Here is an 18,665-nt window from a genome sequence, read left to right as displayed (position 1 = left end):
GTGAATCATTTCTAGTTCCCACAAAGATTTATGTCAAATCAGTGCTTCCCCTGTTGAAAGATGGTTATGTAAAAGGTGCTGCACACATCACAGGCGGAGGCTTAACAGAAAACATTCCACGAATATTACCACTCAATTGTGAAGTTGAACTGGATGCTTTAATGTGGGATTTACCTCCAGTTTTCTCATGGATTTCGAAAACTGGTAAGTAAACCAAATGAAATAAAAAGATTTGCAAGAAGTGGTATGAGGAGTTTGGTGATGCTGCAAATTAATGGCAACCTATTGACTCATCATACTTCAACAACTTCCAAGTGTAGCATTAGCTCATTAATTAAAATATCTTACATTACAAATCAGAAAATTTTCATAAACTTACATAAAGAGGATCAGTTACTGAAAATTAATGAACTAGTTCATATGAAAAGATCAGAATCTAATGTGCTTAAAAACTTTTTAATAAGTGGTGGTCCATAAAGTCTACATGTAATGAGAAAAGTTGTTAAAGCAAAGATTTCAAAGACTGGTGCATACAGAAACAAGTTCAATCAAATCTTTATCTCAAGAGACTTGATTATCCTGATTATGGGTTCTCTTCATACATATGTAAAGAAATTATGCCAAGTAAAAATTTATGACAATTTAGATTGTCAAAATTTTTCTTTGGTAAAGATAAGAAAATTTTCACCATCGTCTAAATTTTCATAAATTTTTACTTGGTGTAATTTTTTTACATCTCAGACGTTTTTGTTTGTATATCAATTGTTTTTGTTTAATAGCAAGATTGAGGCCAAAGTTTTAAATGCGAAAATGTGTACGTTGGATGTTCAGCGCCGCTTTCCTGTAAGCCTAAAAGTTTGACAATGGTGTTTGGAATGTCGAGCATGATTCCACTGACTTTCCAAACATTATTGTCAAACTTCTAGGCTTACAGGAAAGTGGTGCTGAACGTCTGACATACACGTTTTCGCGTTTAAAACTTTGGCCTTAACCTCGCTAATAATTGTATTATTACACATAAAATGATGTACGATTTGGTCGATGCTTGGCAACTGAATGTGCTGTCAACTGACACTTTCAATATGCTATTTAGAAAAATCATTATAAAAAGTCTTAATTGGCATAAATTTGAGCTTTTTTAATTCTGAGTAACATTTTGAATAAAATTCCTTTGTTTCCATGCAATTATATCTTTATAAGCATAAAATTAAGCCATAAAACTGAATTAGCTCTATAGGGAAACCCCCACAAACCTAGACCTATTGACCTGTAAGTTTTGCAAACAACTCACTGATAATAAGAAAGGCTTAAGTTTAAAATCTGAGCTTTCTAGATCCACAAGTTTTTTCTCTACGAGTGTCAGCAGGCTGGATGAAGAAAAAATGAGAAAAAATTACAGCTTTTTTGGAGATTTTTGCACTTTTCAATTGCTTATATTTCGGAAACCGCTTTATACAAATTAAAACAATTTTCCTTTGAACAAGACGAGGTATTCAAAATTACTATAGGTGTTTGGGGAGCGGAAAAATCTACCCCCGAAAATTGGCAAATCTGATTCCTGTATATGTAGAGTCAGTGACTCCTGATAGCTAAAAAACAAAAATTGGCTTTATAGAGTAAAGGTTGTCTGTAGAGTTCATAATAAATTTTCAGATTTAAGTATTTCTTCTGATGATGAACTTTTTATTGTAAAACTCTGTATGTTGCTTCTCTCAAGTAGCCTAATTTTTTTTGTTAGATTGCCTAATATAATCTTGTTTTTTTTTTTAAATTAAATTATATCTATTATAATTCTGTATCATATCCATTAATTATCTTCTTTTCCCACAGGGAATGTGTCTTGTACAGAAATGTTACGAACATTTAACTGTGGTTTGGGAATGATTTTAATAGCTGCAAAAGAATATCAGAATATTATTTTAAATACTTTAACAGAAAGTGGAGAAAAAGCTGCTGTAGTGGGAAAAGTGAAATATTCAAATGATGGTACTTCATTAAACAAATCAAAACAATGTTAAATACAATACGGCAAATAAATATATTTTCTTTTATTAGGCCAGAAACGAGTTAAAATTTTAAATTTTGAGAAAGTTTTGAAGAACCCTCAGAAACAAAAAAAGAAAGTTGGTGTTCTTATTTCTGGTTCAGGTATAACAACTATAATTTGTTAAAGCGTTATTTAAAAATTCTCCCTAATATTTTAATGATTTTTATTTATAAAAAATCATCTTCAAGGTACAAATCTCCAGGCATTAATAGATCACACTCTTGATGAGAGTAATTGCAGTTCAGCAGAGATCGTATTAGTCGTATCTAATGTGCCAAACGTGGAAGGCTTGAAACGTGCCGAAAGAGCAAATATTCCTACCAAGGTAAAAAGGAAGAAATAGATTGCAATTTTTTTAAATACAGAATGAGAAGATAATTAAATTTTTATTCAGGTAATCAGTCATAAGGGATACAAGTCAAGAGTAGATTTTGATATGAAAGTGCATGAGGCTCTGATTGAAGCTGGTGTGGAAATAGTATGTTTAGCAGGATTTATGAGGATAATTTCAGGTAAATTTAAAAATCTATAATTTGGAAATTAAATAAAAAATATTTTAATTTCTTCTCTAAATTTTGTAGCGGAATTTGTGAAACTGTGGAGCGGGCGACTGATCAATATTCACCCCTCTCTTTTGCCATCTTTCCGTGGTGCACATGCCCACAGAGATGCCCTGGCATTCGGAGCTAGAATTACAGGATGTACAGTCCACTTTGTAGAGGTTGGTGATTATTTTCTTGTAATTAGATTTTTTTTAAATGGAAAGAATTCACGAGTTGTTTGTATTTACAGCCCGAAGTTGATGCCGGGGCCATCATCTGTCAGGCTGCCGTAGATATAAAAACTGATGACACTGAGGAGACTCTGAGAGAGAAAGTGAAAGCCTATGAACACAAAATTTTTCCACAAGCACTAGAACTTTTAGCTAGTGAGAAAATATCACTTGGTCAAGATAAAAAAATTATTTGGAAATGAACAATATGCACATTGTTAACATTCCAGAATATTTTTTATAGATTTTTTTTATTACAACAAAACACAAACTATTTTCAATGAATGAAAATAATTATTGTTAAATCATTTTAACGAAATAAATTCCAAAAAGCATCCAATGCATTTTCTGGCATTGACTGACTGTGTTTTTCTTGATTTTTTGATGAAACTGACATGCCTGTTTTTCCACATCTTAAAATTTTTTCTGCTTCTTTTTCTAATTGAAAATGCAACTAAAAATAGAAACATTATTAAACGAAAACTGAATTTCCAGTTTAAAAATAATAATCAACATACCTGTTGTTTAGTTGTAATTGGTACTATCATATTGTATTTATCAATTTTTATATTTAATGATTTTACTTTGGGCTGGCTATTTAGAATGATATTTCTCCACTGACATTTCTCGTTTTCAGAAATTGGATGAGGACCCAGTCGACTTCTCTGATTCTCTAACAATGTCCGAATTTCAGTTTTTTCCTTTTTAATTTCTTGTTCAAGAACAATCCATTCTGGTGTAAATCCATTATTTATTAAAATCTATAAATTATTAATGATAAAAAGAGAGTCAGCTAAATCAAATACGTGCAATTTAAAAATTAATAATATAATTAAAGAATCTTACTTGATTTAATTTATGAGTCATGCTGTCTACATAAGGATTTTCAGGAACATAATTTAATGGTTTTCCACTACCAGGCAAATTGTCAAATTCTCCTCGAGCTATAGATTCCTGTATTAAATCTTCCACCAATCTCTCCATTGCTTGTCTAAATCATATGAAATACAACTAAATAACTCAAGAGTAAATATATATATATACACTTTAATAATTTTGTAATAGGTTACAGTTTGTGTTGTAAAGTATCTATCACAAATAAGAACCTGTCAAAAATAATGGAAAAATTAAATGAAAAAGTTGATTCAAGATTCATGAAACCATTAAGATTTTTTTGTAGACTGTCATCCCAAATCTGAAATATAAACTTACTATTACTATTTTTAAATCACTATTAATAAATCTTCATCTGCTGTTTTTGCAGTATCTTCATTTACAGTTAGCATAAAACTGAAGTAAAATAATCGAGCAGTGAGTTGCATAACTTTCCTAGTGACATTTAAAACTCCATATAGCACCATCTATTATGACAGTATGTTTAAAAAGCTTTTATATTTTTAATTATTATAAAATGGCAAAAAGCTTAATTTTGAGGATAAGGATGGGTTTTATAAACAACTGTAAATGCTAATAATGAGGAAAATCAGCATTAAGTCTGACTCTATTCGAGATATGACACATGATCCCCGTTATCTCCCAACCCCATTAACTTTTAACCACCAAAATTAAATGCATTAATCCCCTAATACACAGACCTTCCTGCAAAATTTCAGGAATTTTTGACAAAGCACAGGAGAAGCTTCAAAGTGGGTGAACAAAATCATGATACACACACACACAAGTATTTGTTGTACATACAGGGGAAAAAACCCCCCAAATTTTTTTGCATTTGATGTTTCAAGGTCCCAAGTCCAAAAATGTAAAAATCTTGGGGGGTTATTTTTTGACCAATTGCTATACTTTTCCTCTGTTATATATAACAGAATAGGGAAGTAAAAATATCAGCAATTTAAATCTCCCATTATGCAAACAAATAACCAGTACTTTAAGTATTAGTGAGCAATTGTTTTAAACATCAGGGTTGATAATGATTACATGTTGATGATGACAGCCAAAAAGAATTCATTTTCTTCGGGTAGACAGGTATTTTTAAGCTAATTGCTAATTAATCAGAATTCTGATTAAAATAACCTATAAAATTGCTTATATTAAGTTATATGTTTTGAGACAAGTTAAATTCAAGATGTTCTCCTTCCAGTTGCCTTCTTTATTGGTTTGGAAGAACAATCACTTTTTAATGAATTTACAAATAAATTATAAGAAACAAAATACTGTAATTCTACAAACAGTTGTACAGGTCTCAACAAAGCTACAGTTTATATCACTTTATACAAGACAAAACAAAGGTTCTAGGAAAGGAAATCCGAACACTTGTTCTCAAAAGAGCTGACCAAAATCCAATTCTATCAAATTTTGTTTTATTTAGAATCCTTATTTTTTGAATACATAATTCTGATTCTTCTTGGTGGGATACAGCCAGTTCACACCAGTTTAGCAGAATCACTTTCTAAAATATTCTTAGTTCAGTGAATATTTATTTAGGCAATTTATCAAAAAAGTCTGCATTTGCCTAAGACTGCCAACTTTTTAACAGCTCAATGCAGACTGGTGTAGAAAGAGAAAAACTATGCAATCGGTACAGGCACGAACTCATTGTTGCTGAGATTGCAATTAATCTGTGACCATCTATCACAATCTTGCATCTGGCATTTTCTGCTCCACTTATGGGCATACATGATAAGCTCTTAACACAAACATCTGTGTTTGTGGAACTGAGAAATGCAGGACAATAAATACATTTATGGGATAATTTTACATATCAATATTAAGACATTGATTTCTATTATGGATAATCTCAGGTAAGGAGGATGATGAGATTAATCACATAGCCAATGATCTTCAGATAAAAGCAAAACAAACTGTAAAGACAACACCAATCAAGAACTAATATATAAAAATATCTTAAATCATATTTTTGTAAAAAGGGGCTGGCTGAAATTACAATTTAATAAAGTAAAAATTGCATTACAAATACTAGTATCTTGCTTGCTCACCATGTCCAATCACCTGGAACAACCATTCTTCACTACACTTCCAGGTGATTGGACATGGTGAGCAAACAAGATACTAGTATTTGTAATGCAATTTTTACTTTATTAAATATCTTAAATCACAGTTTTATTATTGCTTTTTGTCAGGATATTTAAAGTTTTTTATGCAATATTTTTTAATCTTTTTTTGTTACATTAGGAAAAAGTTTTAACCAACTGTCAGATAATGTTTATTTGTTCTCATTCAGGTACTCACAGCTGGTGAATACTATGAGACCTAGTGATTTTCAATATTTATTTTAAGATGTTACATTGCGTGTTTTAGTTTATTTTTACTATTATTATTACTTGTATTATATTTTATCAATATGCAGGTGCATTGGTATGAAAAAATAGAGTAAAGCCTTGCGCACTAACTTTTGTGGGGTCTGAAATCTTTGCCAAATTGTAAACTTTATTATTTTATTAACAGGTATAGTTCATTTGGATTTTGTTATACGTATGCCAATATATTTCTGTTAAACACATTTCAACCAAAATGGCACACAATTATTCAACATTTTGAATCACCATTGAAAGAATGAAACTTCTTACCAAATTTGAATTGGCCTGGGAAGTAAATACTGGTTGAAAAATCGCCAATAAAAGTATTAAAAAAATGAAAGCAAGCATGGAGATACAGTTAAGATGCTCTGTGAAGAAGTATTACATAGGGTGCTAACATCAAGGAAGCTGACCAGCCATGCAGGACCCATCACAATTCATCTATTACCATATTCAAATTCCACTAACTCTGTATCCATCAACATTTTGTTACCACCCAGCAAAACCACTAAGGAGACCCCAGCATTTTGAAAAAATATATTAAATGTAAACTGTCTCTCAGCATATGGGAATGTGTCTTCTATTTTGGATAAAATAAACATGTTACTGATTACAGATTATGATAAAATAAACATGTTACTGATTACAGAACCCACCAGACATTACCCATAATAAAAAAAGGCAGACTTTATACTTATAACTAAATATTGTTCTTTAGACTTAAAATAATCATTAGTGCACCACACTAGTTGTTAAATTATTTGAATTCCTCCACTAGGTTTTAGTACTAAAACTATGCCGAGACAAAATTTTATGCAAAAATGATGCAGAAAAATTGTTTTATATAAATATTTAGAATGAATGTACATTTTAAAATGTTCTGTAAGAAGAAAAGTTAGTTTTGCAAAATATTTTTTAAATCAATAATAAAATTTTTGTAATTTTTATAATAGAGATGCGATAATATAATTCACATTCAAACTAGAAAGAAGTTAACAATATATTTGTTGACTTAATAACCAGAATAGACTCAAATACAGAAGTCTTTACTATATCATCACAAACATTTTCAAGACAATGATCTGGGATAACCATCTCAGGTCATTGTCTCTGATGACAGAGAAGTACAAACAAAGAATACGGACATATTCATGTCCGTATTCTTACAATTGGACTATTGAACCATTATTTCTATGTTAAGCAATTACAGACCTAATAATTTAAATTGAGAATTTTCAAACAAGCTCACCTAACCTTGTCTTGTATTGTCGTGCTAACGATGCATCTTTAACAAATACCGAATTTTCGCTTTGACTAGCCAATTTGTTTGATCTATACTCAAATACATTTTCCACAGCTTTATTCATTTTGTGTTGCCGGTACTGTTTCTGCCGCTGGCTGGGCGAACCGTATCCGACACCTTCGTTAGAGAGATAACGTCGATGTTGGGGAACAGTATGCTAAATCAAAATTTTTAAATATAAGTAATCAAATCTTACAAAATAATTTTAGCATCTTTATATAATAAAAAAGTTTATAAAGGTTCTATAAAGAAAGTTCTTGTTTATATATAATTTTATTCGCTCGTGCTATTTTTAACAGTTTTCTAATAATGTGAAAATTTAAATTTTATTATATTAAAATATAAAGATATCAAAATACATAAAAAGTTTAATCTATATAGCAAATTCCATGAATTGTTTACCATTAATTAACATTGCAACAATTCCCAGACAGATGAGAGTTACAATACATTTTTCTTTAATAGCAAAATCAAGATTTCTCCAAACATCATTGTCAAACTATTCTTTTTCTCAGCTAGTTTTCAATCATAAAATGATTCTCTCTATAAATTATCAACAAAATGATAACTCTTATTTCTTGAAATCAAACTCCCAGAGAGTAGGTCTTATTTATTAAATGAATATCTCTAATAATCAAAAGATTTTTATGATTCAAAATCTTCAATAACTAAAAAATCTGTTTCTTGTTTTGAAATTTTTCTATCAAACAAACTAAAATACAAAAATGCTAAAATAACAAGGAGTTCTTGGATATTTTAATGATGATTAAACATTTTTCAAGACATTTTATCTCAGCAGATCACAACTATTTCAATTAGCATTCAAAATAATTGCCATAATTTTCATTTGTCACTTTCTCCACACTTTATCAGCAACCCGACAAAGCACGGAAACACCAGGTAACTTCTCCACGCCAGACGACGGCACACCAAAATACCCGACAAAGCGTCGTACGGTTCGAGTGCCACCATCTCTCTCTCCCGATATCACAGTGGAAATAACAGCATTAGAATGGTTTGATCCACAGTTGTCACTTCTGCATCGACAACCGGTAAAGTTTTGTGCACTCGTCTAGTCATACCGGGAAGTAACCACACAGACAGGGTGTTAGAAAGTCCTGGGGTTCCTCTATTCTACCCGATATAATGTTTTCAGTTTATCATATTTCTTGTCTCTGTCTTTATGAATTTAAATGTATCTGAATTGATTTTATACATTGTAATTACAATTTTATTATACAGACTCCGACCCGTTCCCCACAGCTAAAGATTCACCTTTCCTCCCTTCTCCCTTCCGGACCCGGGAAAAATGTGGTATTAAAGATCTAACGGTAGTTTTCCGGACACCACCCAAACCTTAATTCAGTAGGGAGAAACCGACATTTTCAGAAGCATACTTTAATACCAAAATTCTTCTCCAGCAACTGTTCGTCATTTTCGCAATTTAACTCCGCCAAATTTTCTCGGACAATTTTGTAAGCTGCCTGGACCTCGGCAAATCTGTCCGCATCAGCCGTAGGCGCTCCTCCGTCGGGGTGATACTTTTTGGCCAATCGAAGAAAAGCTTCCTTCAGTTCGTCGGCCGTCGGAGTTTGAGAAATTTCCAACATCCTGCACGACTCCTGAAAATGTAATCATTTATTTAAAGCACTTCGAATGGTTATCGTCTTTCGTATTTAAGAAAGGAAAATCGTTATACTCACGATTAGTTCTTTTTTCGTCTTAGACGACGAAAATCGAACCAATTTATTAATTAAAAGGAAGGAAATCGGGCGAGTTCTTACAAGAGCGATTAACTGCATTTTTTTCTGGCTGTCGAGTACATGCATTAAAATGCACCAATGCGGCTTTTACTTAAAACACTACTCAAAACACATCGATTTTTACGACGTATTATCCATATTTCAGAGAAGCTCGCTCGCGCCACCACACCACGCCACAAACAAAATGTCTCTGTCGATCTAATGTCGTTTATGCTGTGAGTTGTAAGAAACGAAAATCCCTTTCACCCATACACATATGTAAAAAGTTTTTCTTACAAATTCAGAAGCCAGTAAGGAGAATTAATGTGCGAAACATTATCAAGCCCTTATATAATTTAAAATGTATTAACAAAGTAATAAAAAGCACCGAAGTAGGCGTATATCGTCACAAGTAAAGTGACTTAAATTTTCGTAAGTTTTTGCTTAGCGAATTTTTTACATCCCAGATTTTTGTTTGCATATATTTCGACAACCGTTTTATAGAAAATCTTGAAAATGTTTACTCTACCAAACGCAACAATTATCTTTTGAACGAAATATTCGAAATTTCTTTAGAAGTTTGAGAGCGGAGAAACCGACCCCCGAAAATCGGCAACTCTGATTCCTGTATATATACCATATTAGCCCGAATATAACGCGACCCCGAATTTAACGCGACTCCAAAATTTTCATAAAGATATTTAGAAAAAAAAATAATACTCATAAAAGAATTCAAAGAAAGTAAAATTCAATCAGATAAGCATTTATTTAGGTATTTATAGCTAATAACACAGGTTACATTCATGTCAATGATCGAGTTAAGCCTAACACACGACTATATCACATAAAAAATTAAAAATAAAATTCATGTGTAAAAATGTAAAGAAAATATCTGTTAAATCTTAAACACAACATTTTTCTGAGTAAAACAAAATAAAAACTTGGTCAATTGGTCGATTTACAACTCAGAAAAAAGCATTTGAAAATAGGGTTATAAAACAATTAGCGTTTATTGACTTTCGCTGTTAGGGGGTAAAGCGGGTCTATTGACAAATTTTCTCGCAGTAGTACGAAATTTCTACTGACTTAACTTGAATAAGTCATATTTCTTTCCCATTTACAAACAAACCCGATGGCAATCGGTGAAACATGAGATAAATTACAGCAAGTTGAAATTTGATATGTTTATTTTTTGCGTTTTACGTATCAAATTACATTAAATTCGACACAAATAAAGCATTTTGTCAATATAGAAATATTTTACATTGTTTAAAAGTAGAGAAAATAAAGAAAAGAAAGATGTAATAATAATTATTCGAGCAAAGCCAAAAATTTCACAATTTTAAGATAAAAAATGGCGTCTGTGAGAGCCCAAAAGGCGGTCGAAAAATCACGTGACTAATGAACTTCGAACAAGCGGAGACATAGCCTTACTATAGTAGCGCTATGCAGACGGCCGGATGGCCGAGCGGTAAAGGTGGCAGCCTACCGCTCTGGGGGACCCGGGATCGAGTCCGAACGGGTCGAATAATCCCCAGGAATTTTTCGGGGGGTGGTCCGTTCGGATATGTCGGGCCCCGTCCCTCACCACCCGGTCGTCCCATTGTGGGCCTGGCCGAACCCATAATGGGCCTACTAAAGAGGCCCTCTTAGTGCCCACAGGGCGGAAAAAGTTAAAAAAAAAAAAAAAAAAACAAAATATAGCAGCGCTATGCAAACAAAAGCCCAGGCCTACTAACTAGATCACATGGTTGTTTTGAAGTGATCGGTCGAGCCAGGTCTGACGTTCAGTCGCGTTTCAATCTCTGTAGGAAAATGTCCTTGTTTATATTACATTCCATTACTTAAACCCCGAATTTAGCGAACGAAATATTCGAAATTTCTTTAGAAGTTAGAGAGCGGAGAAACCGACCCCCGAAAATCGGCAACTCTGATTCCTGTATATATATATATAGTCAGTCAGTAAATTTTTTACTTGGAGGGTTTGACTGCCGTGACTCTCAATGTTTTATATATGCAGGAAAAAAAACTACTGCGAAGAAGAATAGCAAGTTGGAAAATTTTATTATTTTATATAATAATGCTTAAAAATCAATGCAACTCGAAATAATTATCATAAGATCCAAACCCCGTAAATAAAGTGAGAAAATTCAATAAGATGGTCACCTTAATCACAACCAAAGGGTGACTTTATAGCGAGGTTGAGGCCGAAGTTTTCAACGCGAAAACGTGTATGTCGGATGTTCAGCGCCGCTTTCCTGTAAGCCTAGAATTTTGACATTGGCGTTTGGAATGTCGAGCATGATTCCACTGACTTTCCAAACTCCATTGTCAAACTTCTAGGCTTACAGGAATGCGGCGCCGAACGTCCGACGTACACGTTTTCGGAAAACGTGTACGTCGGATGCCTCGCTTATAACTTTAGCGGTTTGATGTTGCATTAATACGCGAAACGTGCAACCCCGACGACGACTAGAAATCATTCCCAAAAGCGAAATAATAGGTCTATTGGACGAAATAAATGGAAATCTTAAGAATTTGATTTATTTAATGCGATGGTCGAAAATGGACGAAAAAGATATTTATCAACTTATTCAAACGAATTTCGTGCAATTTTTGAGATCGTCGAGCCTTAAGATGTAGAATTTAAGGTTGTCTTTTACCCTTTCAGGGTGGAAATTCTATACTAGGTGTTGAAAGTATAACAAGTAGCGACACTTCCACGTTAACAGCTTGTTATTGTACACTAGACACTTCCACATAAATTTCTTTTAGTTGGTCTACAATGACCATATCTCTTACATGATATATTTCGGTGAGAAATTGATATTCGATGTACACCATTTTGTTCGCGACGCGTTTTAGGAACTTACGTGTGATATACAGTAGAGCATCGATTATCCGACTTAATTGGGGACTGGGGTTGGTCGGATAACCGAAAAGTATGAAAAAATACATTATTAGTATAGTGTATTAGGCCCAAGGTCCTAGAATATAAGGTTAGCTCATAGAGAAGAAACGCTTCTCATTGGTTGCTTATTTGACGTCATTCCTAGTCGAAAACGAAATATCTTACTATGTCCTTATGGTAAAAACATTACCGATCAGAGGCTCGTAGCTTTAATTACACGCTAATATTTCATTAATTACGATTTATATTTTATTAAATGTAAATAAAAATGGATTATAAATAAGAAAAATCCGGAATATTGAGCAAATCTTCGTAATTTTTACGTGTAAAGTTGAAATTAAAATGCATTTTTCTAATTTGTAAATGAAATCAATTTTATCTATTTTATGATATTATAACAATAATAGTTTCTTAAAAGTAACAAAAGTGTTTCTAGAACCGTTTGATATTCTGTTGTTGTCTTTACTCTTCGTTCTGTAGAAATTACAGAATATGGTTACGGATAAAATATAATTATTACTAAAATACTTAAAAATACTAAGAATAGTTTTCTGCATGTATAAAAATAGTATCTGCACGATGAAACGACGACTACAAATAATAAGCTGGCCCCGTAACAGGGTGGTGACACTTTTAAGATAACTCGAGGTGTAAAAAAGAAATATTGTTTATTATTAATTAATATAACTTTTTAAAATACGCATATTTACGTAAAATGCTTAGAAATGCAAAATATAAAAATGTTTTATATATTTAGTATAAATTTATTGTAGTGTTATTTATTCGTATAATAATTTTTATGTAAGAAATGTTAATACTACTTTTTACCACTTCAGAATATTATATCTTGATTAGACTTATTTGGAAAAATAAAAAAATACCTAAATTTTATTATTATTTTTTTTAGATGCCAAGAGCAACATGTGCTGTTGCAACTTGTAATAAAAGCTATTGTAAAACAAAGTTATTAAACAGGAAAGTTAGTTATTTTACATTTCTTAAAGATCCAATAATAAGGAGAAAATGGATCCATAATTGTAAAAGAAAAGATAAATTTAATCCTGATTCTTGTCATGTTTGCTCTGATCATTTCACAGAAAATGATTTTGAGAGAAATTTAAAAGCCGAATTATTAGGTTTATTGGCAAGACCTAAACTAAAGAAAACTTCTTTACCGACAGTAAATTTAGGAAATACAGAAAATGAAAATATTAAGCAGTCAAATGAAAGAAAGAATCGTTTATTAAAAAAAAAAAAAAAATAGAAAAAACCTGATAGAAAAACTTTTAGATGTAAATAAACAGGATAAACCAGAAGAACCTCTTAACAAATGTAACAATTGTAAAACTTTAGAAGATCTTAATTTTAAATTTAAACATGAAAATTCTATTTTAAAAATGAAGATTAAACATATTGAGATAAGAATGCAAGCAATCCAAAGAAATCTGAAATTGTTGAAAAGTAAAACTGTCATCATTCAAAAAGAACATGAAAAATTGAAAAAAATAAAAAAGATTTTGTTATATCAATATTGAAAGGTACCTTTACAGAAACACAAATATATAATCTGCTGGAGAGAAAAAAGAAAATTAAATGGAAGAAAGAAGATATGAATTTGGCATTTACTTTGAGATATTTAAGCATAAGATCATATTTATACTTAAGAAATCAAATGAATATCCCGTTACCTGCAGTTTCGACACTTCGACGATGGGCTTCAAAAATAAATCTTTGTCAAGGCATATTAAATGATGTTATAAACATCATGAAAATTAAAGGCTTTGAACTTTCAGAAGAGGAAAAACTTACAGTTCTTCAGTTTGATGAGATGAAGGTAAATACTGTATATACTGTACTCATATTGATAAAACCACATAATTCAATAATTATTTAAATTTTCTGTTTTAACATTTTACTGATATTTCAGGTAAAGAGTATATATATGAATATGATAAAGTGAGGGATAAATTTATTGGACCCAATAATCAAGTTTTAGTAATGATGGCAAGAGGACTATTTGCATCATGGAAACAACCAGTTTACTTGGATTTTGATGTTAAAATGAAAAAAAAAAAACTGTTATTTACTGTTATTTCAAAACTTTTTGATGCAGGATATACTGTTGTTGCTGTTGTTAGTGACTGTGGTGGACAAAATATAGGATTATGGAAGGAATTAGGGATAAATATATTCAATACTAAATTTATACATCCATCTAATGGAAATAATATATACTATTTTCTAACTCTACAGCTATTGCTATTAAAAGATATATTAAAACTGAAAATGCCTTAGCAGCTTATGAATTTATATCATCAGTTAATGCATGGTTTGATGTTATGAATAGTTCAACACCCAATTTTCATTACAAAATTGATTATCCCTCCAAATGTGCTTATGGCATTAACATAACTGAACAAAATAATATACTTGATAATACTTACAGAATAATTGAAAGTATGAGATGTGTATCTAAACAATCACTTCAAACATTTCAAAAAGGAATGCTTATATCTATTAAATCTATCAAAGATTTATTTTTCGACCTTAGTTCAAAATTTCCTAAATACCATTATATCTTAACATGTAAAGTAAATCAGGATTCTTTAGAAAACCTATTTTCACAGATTCAAACTAGAGGTGGTTTATATGATCATCCTAGTCCACTCGAAGTAATATATAGAGTAAGAATGATAATTTTAGGCAAATCACCAGGAATATTGCAAAATAAATTAAACACAGAAGATCAGATAGTTGAAAATTATTTAATAAATGAAATGTTTGAAGAGGCAGATTTACTGCAAGAAGTTTCAGATATGTCTAGTTCTAAAGAACAAGGAATATCTGAAAATTTATGCAATGTAAATGATGATGATTTATGTGAGATATCTCAGGAAAATGTAGAATTAAAAAATGATGGATTACAATATTTAGCAGGATGGATTGTGAGAAAATACAAAAAAAAAAAAAATATTTAAAATATTAAAAAAATTTTGTACCTGATTTAATTGTTTTTACATAACACTTAATTTGTATATATTGATATCAATAATATGTTTATAACATAAAAAATTGTTCGTTTTATAAAGTTATTTTTGTATATGTATGAGTAAATAATATCGTTTTTGGTACATGAATATTAAAAATTAAAAAATAGACCAATATAATTTTAGTTTTAAAAAAGAAGTCGTTTGATGATATAAATTAAATTAATTCATTTATATATAAATCGCCTACGTAGGATTTACCACAATTAATCTTTTAAGAAACTATTATTGTTATAATATCATAAAATAGATAAAATTGATTTCATTTACAAATTAGAAAAACGCATTTTAATTTCAACTTTACACGTAAAAATTACGAAGATTTGCTCAATATTCCGGATTTTTCTTATTTATAATCCATTTTTATTTACATTTAATAAAATATAAATCGTAATTAATGAAATATTAGCGTGTAATTAAAGCTACAAGCCTCTGATCGGTAATGTTTTTACCATAAGGACATAGTAAGATATTTCGTTTTCGACTAGGAATGACGTCAAATAAGCAACCAATGAGAAGCGTTTCTTCTCTATGAGCTAACCTTATATTCTAGGACCTTGGGCCTAATACACTATACTAATAATGTATTTTTTCATACTTTTCGGTTATCCGACCAACCCCAGTCCCCAATTAAGTCGGATAATCGATGCTCTACTGTATATCGAGGACGTTCTGTATTTAATAATAACAGATGAAATTTGATTCAATAATCTAGTGTCTTATATCAGGAGTGACGGCAGTGACTCCCCGGCAAGTAAAAAACTGACTGATACATATACAGGAATCGGTTGCCGATTTTCGGGGGTAGATTTTTCCGCTCCCCAAACACCTATAGTAATTTCAAACACCGCGTCTCGTTCGAAGGAAAATTGTTTTCATTTGTATAAAGCGGTTTCCGAAATATAAGCAATTGAAAAGTGCAAAAATCTCCAAAAAGAACTGTATTTTGTTTCATTTTTCTTCATCCGTCACTGCAGACGTTCATAGAGAGAAAACACTGGGTCCAGAAAGCTCAAATTTTAAACTTAAGCCTCTTTCGTTATCAGTGAGGTACTGGCGAAACTTCCGGGTCGATAGGTCAAACTTACGGAGTTTCCCATAGAGCTAATTCAGTTTTACGGGTTAATTTTATGCTTATAAGAAGAAAATTGCATGGAAACAAATGAATTTTATTCAAAATGTTACTCAAAACTACAAAAGCTCAAATTTATGCAATTAAAACTTTTTATAACGATTTTACTTGTTCAGTAACATGATGATAATTGAAAATATATTTTGATACAAGCATAGATAACGTCATCGTTTCGTTGCATTATTGTTTCTAACATCAGAGTTTACGGCAATTTCCTCTACAGCGCTTTTGCTAAATTGTATGATTATAGGCCTACAGTAACACATGAATGACTATCTATATTCATGCCGTCTTTATCCCGAACAGTTTGTAGATATCTATCCTTTCCAAATGTTTCAGCCCAGCCTGGACTGCCCAGGCAGTTCTATCACACGGTGTGGTAGTCACCTACGACAAGGCCCTCTGTTCCGTCTATAAGGAGCTATCCCGATGTAGTAAGCACATAATTCTAAGAAGTGAGAAAACTGTAGGGTTTTAGAAGAACCCTACAATTTGCTCACTCCTTCGAAATGAAAAAGACGTCATTGAGAAAATATTGCCTCGGCCGATCAACATAAAAGGTTAGAAATCTACAAAACATTCGGGAGAAGGACGGTAGTTAAAATATATCACGAAATATAAATCCGCAAAGTTTTATATACTTTTTTTTAATTATAAATTCAAAAAGTATGAGAAAAATCAATTTATGTCAATGTAATAGAAAAGATCGCTTGAAGTTCGATGAGAGAACGCTTTGATACCAACTTCGCCCATAGACTTAACATTATGAACTTAGACTTTGTATATCTCCGATGACGGGTCGAATTTTAAAATACTGTTGGCGCAATGATTCAGACCGACGTGGATCCTATTTGTATGCAAAGAGGGGGGGGAAATGATTGAAATTGGTGAAGCGGTGTCGGAGAAGGTAATTGTTATACAAAAGTCAAAGTCATCGTTAAGAGAGTTTCGCTTCGCTACGCTCAGTCGTACAGAAACTGGCAATTTATACTATGTTTAATACAAACAAGCGGTTTAAAAATAGAAAAAAGTAAGAATCATTGTTATTATGTAAACGACAAGATAAAACTTATTTCCATTTTCACTTAGGAAAATACGTACAAAATGACATAGGCAACATAATTCGAATTTGGCGGTCTCAAGCGCGCAACTGACCACGACACCACGTTATCCGAGTGGCTTTTACTAACCTGTCAAAACGTGAACGCACTCCTCTCCTTCGCCCGGGTATCATGGCCGACGACAAGAGTTGATACGTTAGGAGTTATTTTCCTTGCAACAAGTTTTTTGTATAGATGGTAAGTTTTTCACTATTTTATCTACTTGTGTAGCATTTATTTCAATCCTCAAGAATTTGTTATTACACTCAAATAACTTTTTCCATAAAAAATACCATCTTTGTATTTATTTTATAATTTTGTTTTTTTATAACGTTATATGGACAAAACGACATACATAATCAACGGACATAATGACATAGCTATGTCATTTAGTCCATAAGAGTTCAGTCAAGGAACTTACCTTAACCTCAACGTTTTATTAATTACAAAAAAATGGCTTCCAAAAAAATATTTCATTATTGTTTAAAAGAAAACATCTGTTTTATTTGAAAAAAAAAGATTTTTAATTTTTTTCAATGCGATGAACTTGGTTCCTAAATTGCTTTTTTCCCTTTGGATAGCCAACTTTACAGGGAAGACACCTCCAATGAGCAACGTCATCAGCAAACAAATCCTGGTCCAGTTTCCATACCTGGGCCATCTACAAAGCAGCAAGATGATTCATTTTCGCTTCCTGTATCCAACATTCTTCAGGTTGCTGCAACTACACAACCTCAATATCAGCTACAGAGATCCCATGTCGTCACACCTAACGACAATAATACAGCTGAAATAACAGCACTTAAAGAACAACAAGCCGATAATTCATCTCAGGTTCCATCAGCAAACACTGAGCAAGAACTTTTTTAACTCATTCAATTCGATATCATTCATCTGCTGCTACTAAAGAACAATCCATCGTTCTCTACTCTTGCTGTGTCTATTGAGGAGATTTCTCCAGTCCCAAAAGGACGTTTTATAAGTGGTCAAGGAAAACGTAAGCCAAAGACTCGACAAACCTCTTTAGTTTTAACTTCTACTCCTAATATAAAGGCAATTAAATCAAAAAATGAGCCCAAAGCTCCGCCAGAGAAAAGGAAACAAAACGTTACTAAAACGTTACTTAAAGAAGGCAGTGAAGAAGAAAATTTTCCTGAAAACTCTCAAGATGATGAAGAGGACTGTCCATGCATATATTGCAATGATCTTTTTTCCCGATCTAAGCCTGGAGAAGACTGGTTACGGTGCTTAAATTGTTTGTGTTGGGCTCACGCTTCTTGCGCTGACGTTTCTAAAACAACCAAGCGTTTCATTTGTGAATTTTGTCAGTAATTTT

The 18,665-nt window shown here is 31.8% G+C and overlaps 2 protein-coding genes and 1 long non-coding RNA gene across 4 annotated transcripts in view; 2 read left to right on the top strand and 1 right to left on the bottom strand.

Annotated features, from left to right (window-relative positions):
* The window catches only part of Gart (trifunctional purine biosynthetic protein adenosine-3 Gart), a 30,044-nt gene extending 26,867 nt beyond the window's left edge, over positions 1 to 3,177 (top strand). Inside the window, exons 15-21 of the mRNA XM_067271512.1 lie at positions 1 to 204; positions 1,831 to 1,986; positions 2,056 to 2,148; positions 2,236 to 2,372; positions 2,442 to 2,559; positions 2,629 to 2,768; positions 2,840 to 3,177. Coding sequence (XP_067127613.1) covers positions 1 to 204; positions 1,831 to 1,986; positions 2,056 to 2,148; positions 2,236 to 2,372; positions 2,442 to 2,559; positions 2,629 to 2,768; positions 2,840 to 3,022 — 1,031 coding nt within the window. The 3' untranslated portion in view covers positions 3,023 to 3,177. The remainder of the gene's footprint in view (positions 205 to 1,830; positions 1,987 to 2,055; positions 2,149 to 2,235; positions 2,373 to 2,441; positions 2,560 to 2,628; positions 2,769 to 2,839) is intronic.
* Positions 2,015 to 9,290, bottom strand: LOC136976282 (dnaJ homolog subfamily C member 28). Of its 2 annotated transcripts, XM_067271513.1 has the most exons (6): positions 9,101 to 9,290; positions 8,795 to 9,019; positions 7,349 to 7,554; positions 3,666 to 3,810; positions 3,338 to 3,580; positions 2,015 to 3,273 (listed from the first exon to the last, which is right to left on the bottom strand). In XM_067271513.1, the coding sequence occupies exons 1-6, from the start codon at positions 9,224 to 9,226 to the stop codon at positions 3,130 to 3,132; spliced, it is 1,089 nt and encodes a 362-aa protein (XP_067127614.1). In that variant the 5' UTR covers positions 9,227 to 9,290; the 3' UTR covers positions 2,015 to 3,129. The 2 variants fall into 2 exon arrangements, with proteins under 2 accessions (XP_067127614.1, XP_067127615.1); XM_067271514.1 differs by lacking the exon at positions 9,101 to 9,290 and having other exon boundaries at positions 8,803 to 8,980.
* Positions 9,291 to 17,452: 8,162 nt separating this feature from the next.
* Positions 17,453 to 18,410, top strand: LOC136976339 (uncharacterized). The gene is made up of 2 exons (XR_010880921.1): positions 17,453 to 17,527; positions 17,911 to 18,410. It is a non-coding gene; the product is annotated as an uncharacterized lncRNA (long non-coding RNA).
* Positions 18,411 to 18,665: the final 255 nt, after the last annotated feature.

The sequence above is a fragment of the Centruroides vittatus genome, unplaced genomic scaffold (assembly GCF_030686945.1).
Source record: "Centruroides vittatus isolate TY-2023 unplaced genomic scaffold, ASM3068694v2 contig_4, whole genome shotgun sequence".
Taxonomy (NCBI): Eukaryota; Metazoa; Arthropoda; class Arachnida; order Scorpiones; family Buthidae; genus Centruroides; species Centruroides vittatus.
Note: the sequence above shows the minus strand (reverse complement) of the source record. Positions and strands in the feature narration are given on the sequence as shown.